This window comes from Adiantum capillus-veneris, chromosome 24 (genome assembly GCF_014529385.1).
Source record: "Adiantum capillus-veneris isolate H3 chromosome 24, ASM1452938v2, whole genome shotgun sequence".
Lineage (NCBI taxonomy): Eukaryota > Viridiplantae > Streptophyta > Polypodiopsida > Polypodiales > Pteridaceae > Adiantum > Adiantum capillus-veneris.
In genome coordinates, this window is record NC_140954.1 from 94,531,776 (window position 1) to 94,539,866 (window position 8,091).

The 8,091-nt window shown below is 44.7% G+C and overlaps 1 protein-coding gene across 1 annotated transcript in view; it reads right to left on the reverse strand.

Moving 5' to 3' along the window:
* LOC147426803 (uric acid degradation bifunctional protein TTL-like) overlaps window positions 1-7,830 on the reverse strand; it is a 46,755-nt gene extending 38,925 nt beyond the window's left edge. The window contains exon 1 of the mRNA XM_086497804.1: window positions 7,321-7,830. Coding sequence (XP_086353930.1) covers window positions 7,321-7,461 — 141 coding nt within the window. The 5' untranslated portion in view covers window positions 7,462-7,830. The remainder of the gene's footprint in view (window positions 1-7,320) is intronic.
* Between the last annotated feature and the right edge of the window lie 261 nt (window positions 7,831-8,091).

Consider the following 8,091-nt stretch of genomic DNA (forward strand, 5'->3'; position numbering starts at 1 on the left):
TCTAGAGTTCCACAACCGCTCCCAAAAGCCTGACAAGAACTCAATTGTGAGCCCCTCCTCCTACCAATGAAGTGTTGCAGGAAGACGAGCCTCTCCATGCTGCCAATTTGTGATACCCCAATCGAATAGTGTACTGAAAGAAAGGGATCCCAAGGTAGTCAACTGAAGATGTAAGAATTCTAGTTACTAATCCTTAACTCATGATTAAGACTTAAGAAACTTAAACTTGACTCACAGATAAGACTCAGAAGACTCTGTGTTTGATTCATTGATTCATTTCTTGAAATGTGTTACAAGGGCGTTCTTATATAGAAACCGAAGAGACACGATGAAGAGACATGACCATAGGTCAAAAGACATGACTCTAGGCCAATAGTCGTGTCCCTCCGCTGTAGAGTTGTAATCCTTCGGCATAAAGGTGCAACCATTCGCTGAAGAGGTATGGCTATTCGCCGAATGGGTGCAACTCTTGGACGAACAGACGCATCCATTGGAGAATCGGGGGTCTCGGAACTGGTGCATCTTCATATCTGCAAAAGAATCAAGCAAGAAGGTAATACCAAAACAAAGAATACGTCACAATCGTGACATTCCCTCCCATTTAAAATACAAACCCAGGGTAGTTGTAGAAACTCCGACAAAAGGAAATGTATTTTTGTAGTGCTTCTGCATCCAAAGCTCTTTCTGTTAAGTCCCACGTCATGGCACTATTATTGACCATAACTATTTTTCCAAACTGAAAACTGACCATATCTGCAACTTGTCTCATCTTCGTCAAAAATATATGTATCACATCTGCAACTTGATTAGTGCCTTTGTCAAAGTCATTTGTAACTTTGAGCTTTGTCCAAGAAAAGATTGAATCTTTATCTGCTTCAAGTGAAACTATTGGTAAACTGACTTGAGTTTTTTGTTGAGTGATGACCACTTGTTGGAAATCTGTAACGTATTCCACTGGTTTGTCTAGAGCAGTAAAATCCTCTTGAAGGGATGTTGTAGATTGAGACAGAGTAGTGTTTGAAGGTACATCCATTTGTAAAGGTTTACTTGAGGAACAAGTTGCCCAAAGATTCAATTACAGCGACTGAAGTCGTGCTGCAAGAGTCTACATCTGATTTATCCTTTGCACCGCTAAAGGTAAGGAAAGGAGTCTTCAAGTTTGAAAAATTATCGTTCACCACTGCATTTGGTATCTGATCAGAGAGAGCGACTTTATTTTGCAAGGGCGGTGAAGAGGTGAATTTTTCTGCCTGGATCACAGCCGAAAAAAGGGTTATGTGCTTGTTGGTTGTCACACAAGAACCAGAATCTTCTGAATCTTCAGCTGTTTCAACGGGTATTAAGGCTTCCACTTGAGAAGGGGGAGGTTGAGGGAGATGGTGCCTAGACCTTTGAAGGATCCTCTTGCACAATAAAAGGATCAATAAATCTTCAACTTTACCACCATCAGACAAGAAAGACTTTAATGTTGGGCATGGCTCGCGAGGGGAAACTTGTCCAGTGTTGCGGCATTCACAACCGACTCCCGAGTACTTGACTAGGGTCGGATATATGTGCCACTAAGTAAGCCCATGTTGATATCGTTGATAATCCTTTGGAAGCTTCGTGTTGCTACTTCTGTTGCTGATGATTCCGATAAGAAGTTGGTTGCTTAGAACTGTAGCATTTCCAAGAATATTCATGCATAGACTTTTGTTGCTCGCAAGAAGGTACTTTGTGTCTAGTTGTCTCTAAGAAACCATGCTTTGGGTGGAGTTCCGAAGGCTTTTGTTTGAGTGATTCTTCCTGGTCGACCACTGAAGCGCCGGAAGAAGATGGCAGAGAAGAAGCATTAGTCGTCCGAGAAGTTGTAGGACAATTCCGAGAAGTGTTTTACGTCTGCATCTGCTCTAAGCAAGTGTTGATGAAAGTAAGACTTGTTGTGAAAGTCTGTTGTAAAGCTTCCATTTGGGCTTTGAGAAGAGTAAGCATATGTGCCTGCTGACCATCTTCTTCTTGGGTTGTTGACATGGCTCTTCCTCAGAGAGGGTACAGAGGAGAAGCTAGGAAAATATATGGGAAATAATCGAGGAAAGCCGATGCCAAAGACTCATCGAGCTCTGCTAGGAAGTCGGAATCCAGGTCCAATGCCTCGAGATCCTCGACCTTGTCGACAGGAGGTGTCTCCTCTGGAGCTGGCGACAAAGGTGTGTAATCCAGGATGAGGATCTCGTTGTGAACTCGCACCAGAGGCTAGAGTAATATTGTTGATGAAGTCGACCCGGCACTCGGTAAGGGAATAAGCCAGGTGAGGTAGCGGCCCAAAATGAACTCGCAGTGCCGCAATTGAATGGGCTCGCAAGTCAGGTATATGTGCCACACCACCCAAGTCTGGAACTGTGTCGTATGGCGATGGGTGACATAGAGCAAGTACTCCTGCGGGGCCGGCACAACCTGGGGCACCGAACGGGTACTGGTGCAAGAATATGGGTCGGTTCTGGAACAGGTACAGCAACTGGGAAATGTACCGCGTGCAGGAGATGCACACCAGGCCAGTGTTGGATGATGGGGTAGGAGCAGCTTGCAAAAACTTAGATCGTTGGCTAGGTTGCTTCTTTTATGTAATGGGAATAACTTTGTCACAAAGTGATGACGTGGCTGCCAAAAACCCTAATTCTGTTGAAACCCTAACCCTAAAACCAAAAACCCTAATTTTGTTGAAACTCTAACCCTAAAACCAAAAACCCTAATTCTACTGAAACCCTAACCCTAAAATCAAAAACCCTATTTCTGTCCTAACCCTAATCCTAACCCTGATTTGTTGGACATAAGCCTGATTCACGGAAGCTGGGTAGCTTTTTGGCATTGCTTTTTCTACGCAAATTGCTGAGAAAGAGAGAGAGAACCTGAAACGAACGAAGAGAGTGGATCTCCCGACCACACGGACCGCCTACAGATACGCGTCGGACGAACCACCCGACCATAGCCACCATCGGGCAGCTCCCCCGTGCTGGGGCCAGCGTCCGAGGACGTAGGCATGCACCTGTAAGACCAAGCGTCCCATACCACCCGGCCTCACCTCCTCGAGGTGACCTCGCGTACTCCTAGCCTCGCGGGCTAACCACTGGCACTCTGTCAGTGGGGTCGATAACTGTAAATGAGGCCTTGGCCTCCCTTTTATAATAATGGCCGGCCACACTGGCCGGGTTCACACTACGCCCGCCCAGACACTGGACGCCCATCCCAACGGCATCTGGGCTAGATCCCCTCTCTTGTGAGCGGGACATAACAGAACCCTCTTTGCTTTATTTTAGCGAGAGAGAGAGAAAGAGAAAGCCTCTCTGCTTTATTTATTAAAAGAAAGAGAGAGGCAGAACTTTTGCTTTATTTGCAAAGCTTTTGAGCTTTTGATTTTCAGCTTTTGGGGCTCTCCTTTTGGCAACCCTTGTAACTTTAAATATGTGAGCAGGGCCTCTCACAACTCAGAGCATCTGGACACAGAGTCTGAGTGTGAGCGCCTGCCCGCACTCATGTACTTTGAACTCAGATTAATACAAAAAGAAATACCGAAAGGGGCGCCAGTCTTTGGGACCAATACCTCTAGGCACGGAACTCTGCCGGGCTAGTGTCGAATTAAATTGTGAATTGTGACCTGTTTTGAAGTGGTTATTTGGTGTTGTCGTGGTAGATTCTTGACTTGGAGTGTCCAAGTCTGTTACAAACTCACTAAAAGGTAAGTTCACATGGATTAAAATTTTGGTCGGGTAATGTAACCATTAAAATTGGAGTTATTCAATAGCGTAAAAACTCATACGCTACTGGCTGGTATCATAAGAAAACAACGCCAGCGAAATGTTTTTACTAACGAAGGGTAAAAACTCATACGCTGTTGGCTGGTAGCGTAAGAAAACAACACAAGCGAAGGTTTTTGCTAACGAAGGGGCAGCCAGCGTGAATGTTTCCATAGACAACGCTTGGGAAAAGGCACAACCATCTGCAGTCTCTTGGCGGGTACCACCAAGGTGAAGGGGTGTTGCCGGGTGGATTTGATAACCGTTTGCGCGAAGTGGTGCGACCCAATGCACGAAAAGGCACAACCCGACGAAGAGGTACTTGAAGAGCTACCAACAGGAAATCTATGCACACTTACCGGGTACGCCACACACATCTGGCTCTGGTACGCGTTCATTCACTTTGCTGACTCCATAATCTCTTATCTGCTCTATATATGTATTACAGATAGTGTAGGGTAAAAAGTTACCTCATAGGACTCAGAGAGAAGGACGCCATCGTTCTTCTGCTGCCATGCAACTCCAGGAGAGAGGGAGAGGGTAGCGGCGAGGGTGAGAGGCTCACAACCTTCAGGTCTCGGAAAAAAAATTTGCTATGATACCACCGTAAGGATTCTAGTTACTAATCCGTCATTAAGTACTTAAACTCATGATTAAGACTTAAGAAACTTGAACTTAACTCAAAGATAAGAGTAAGAAGACTCTGTGTTTGATTCATTGATTCATTTCTTGAAATGTGTTACAAGGTCGTTCTTATATAGAAACTCAAGAGACACGATGAAGAGACATGACCATAGGTCAAAAGACATGACTCTAGGCCAATAGTCGTGTCCCTCCGCTGCAAAGTCGTAACCCTTCGACGTAAAGGTGCAGCCATTCGCTGAAGAGGCATGGCTATTCGCCGAACGGGTACGACTCTTGGACGAAGAGACGCATCCTTTCGGAATCGGGGGTCTCGGAATTGGTGCATCTTCATATCTGCAAAAGAATTAAGCAAGAAGGTTTTTCATAAGGCAACCGATGCTCAAGATGGCATTCTACTAAGGTACAAAGTTGAGGATTAGCAAATCCAAGCTCTATCCGGTAGTCTGCACTTGCTAGGGTGTCTATGGTAGCTTCTTCATCGACTTGGTCTCACTATTGATATCCATTATGAGCTACACAGACGGTGTTAAAGTTTTGGCATCTCAAGTGAACTACCCAATGTGATCCCATTATTTAGATTGGCTTTTAGGTATTTATTTTACGTATTTGTCAACGTCTAGGTAGGGCAACTGAGGTTGCTATATAAGCAACCCTCAATCCCCATTGTATTCACATCAGTTATTCATTCCCAAGGTTGGTTGGTTCAAGAGACTCTCTCTCTCTCTCTCTCTCTCTCTCTCTCTCTCTCTCTCTCTCTCTCTCTCTCTCTCTCTCTCTCTCTCTCTCTCTCTCTCTCGTGCTTTCTCCCCTTGGTCTCTACACTTCCGCATCATCGACTTTGACATGTTCTCTTCAGCACAAGTACAAAGGACAGTTTTGGTGAAGATTTTAAGGAAGTAAGTTACAACAGTGGAAGTATATGTGCTCTTCGGAGTCTGTATGCAGTTTGGCATATTGTATTGGATTGTACCAACAGGTTTGATCTTGGCAGATGCAGAGAGGTGACGGACATTTGGTTTGCTCTGAGGGAGTTTGCTTAAGTAGCTCGGTTCCTTTTTAGACCTCGAGACTCAAAGACTTCTTCGGCAAACATGATCCTCAGGTGACAACCTTTCAAGTCTTCCTATTCTTAGCACTCCGAGCTTACCAATGGTGTGATTCTCTTTGCGTCTCAAGTCCTTTGAGATTTAGGTTTTGCTATTCACTTACAAAGGAAGCAGTTTTACTCCAAGTTGTCTCAGATTTCTTTCCGGTGGTTCATATTCTCTTTTCCCAGGATTCAGCGGAAAGAGGACTTTCTATCTTGAAGGGAATTCTTGGCTTTACCTCTGGAGCTTTTAGTGACAGTGTTTGCTTTGTTCCGACGTGGGATTGAGTCAATTGTTACCTCAGAGTGTACTTGTGAAGATACATCTCTTTCGAATAGGCTTCCAGATTTCTAACTTCAATCAACTTTCGATGCTCCATTCAACAAAATAGCATGCACGGTGTCTTCTAATCCTTGGTTTCCTTGCCCATTTCTTAAGGCTTTGGATGGTGTGTTTCAACCCACAATGCAGTTAGTATCTTGGTGGATGTTTTCTTTAGCCACTTTGATGGTTGCTTCGTCTTTCGAATTTGTGGTGTGACAGTTGCTCTTCCGAGTGCATCCAAGCAGTAGTTCCTCTATTTTCTCTTCTAGATTGGCCCCTAGAAACTATACCATCCAGGACACACCTACTTACCTTATCCTTAGAATGGCATGTTGCTTCGTACAGGTGGATAATTGTTCTTCTTGGACTAGAAACCAGTTACATTTACCTCAAGCATTCTTCATAATGGGAAGACGATCTTCTCGATTCTCCTAGATTCCAAGTTTGATAGGTATATTTTCTTTCGGATTCAATTACCTCAGGTAATCCAGTTACACAGATAGAGAGTGTTGGAGAGTTATGACAATTATCCATGGTTCGGGTATTCTTCCTTCAGAGGGAGATGTAGAGACAACTTGGGAGCCAAATTTGCGCAGACCACTTCCTTTCAGTACCAGTGGTTCCATGTGCAACGGACAGGACTTATAGTCTAGTTGATGGCTTTCTATAGCGACTTGTTCTTCTGTTATTGCAGAGCTTGACCGCAAGGTTTCTTGACCTTATTGTATTAGCTGCAAGCTTAGTATTGATGTGAGTTCCTTTCTCCTCGAGGTATGTTCCCGATTTACTCTAGAGTAGGGTGATATTATCTCGAGATGTGTTCCATGCATTAGATGAAGATCAATCGCAGTCTCACTCGCCGTTCCAATGAAGTTTCCTTCAGATGCAGGTAGCAATTCATCATTGTGTATAGTGGTTGGTGGAGTTCTTTGGTTCTTCTCATCAGACAGTTGATTCCTCAAAAGATTTGGTTGTCACGTTCTTTGGACTTCCCGTGGCAACTTGGAGATTCTGGCATGTGGTAAATGACCGGAGGTACACGTTTCCGACTCTTTTCTTGGGAGCGGAGCACTATGGAGTTGGAAAATGATCTGAATATCTGTAGTTAATGCCTTTATCCTCTCTTTTGATGCATTCTCTCAGTGCAGTCGACAGCAGTACCTTCTGCAAATGATGGTTCTGTAACTTGTGAGTTGGTTGGCTTGAAGAGATTCTTGTTAGAGCTGGATTTACTTTCTGCAAACAGCATTTTACTTCCCGGACGTCTTTCGGGGTAGCAATTGGATTGTGTTTACTGCAGACAGCATTTTACTTCCCGGACGTCTTTCGGGGTAGCAATTGGATTGTGTTTACTGCATGATACTTTTCCAGGGAAATTTTAGGTGCTTAGGGGGACCGTGCTTTTAGCTAGGAGAAACAGAAATACCATTTCGCAAATCTCAATCTCTCTCTCTCTCTCTCTCTCTCTCTCTCTCTCTCTCTCAACCACCAACCTCATTCCACCATATGGTCCGGGAAGCTTCCACTGCTTGCGACAAACTCGAGAAGGGAGCCGATTTGGCCATCTCTGCAGCAAACTTAGAGCTTCCGCAGCACATGAGAAAATCCTTCGCGTCCCCGTGTAGGTTTTTCATCGTTGCGAGGAAAAGTTAACTGAAATCCGTGCAATAAGCGGCAGCACTTTATAGGCTAAAAGTCCCTGTTTAGAGACGACGAATTTGGGCAATAAATTGCACACAGCCTGCTCGACAGTTTCGAGCTTGAAGATGCGCAAACGAAAGCTTAGCGCAGCAGGTATCCACAACAAAATTTCCAGCTCGATCGGCACACGCATGAGAAGATGCGCGAAGATTTCTGTTTCTGCGTGTAACAAAGCAGGGGGATAAATAGAGACGTTGGGGCCAATGAGGCTTGAACCCAACATCCAGCGGTCACGATCGTCTCCCTGCTGCTTTAACCATCCATTCTACCGGTCCTTCAAGAGGGACCCATCTTTTATTTGGGACCTTTACCCTATAGCAGATGAGACCCGCACTCCCTCTCTTTCTCTCTTCGGATAGTTTGCTATGACGCTGAAATTCTCTTCTTCTTCTTCTTCTCTCTCTCTCTCTTTTAAAATCATTAGAGAGTGTCAACGGATGCTAGCTCAGTTGGTAGAGTCATATCGTATGTGCCTAAAGTCTTAGGTTCAATCTCCCCTTGGCAACCATGAGACATGTTCTAAGTTCTTAGAAATTGTTCCTATATGCCTCCACCATGGGGGT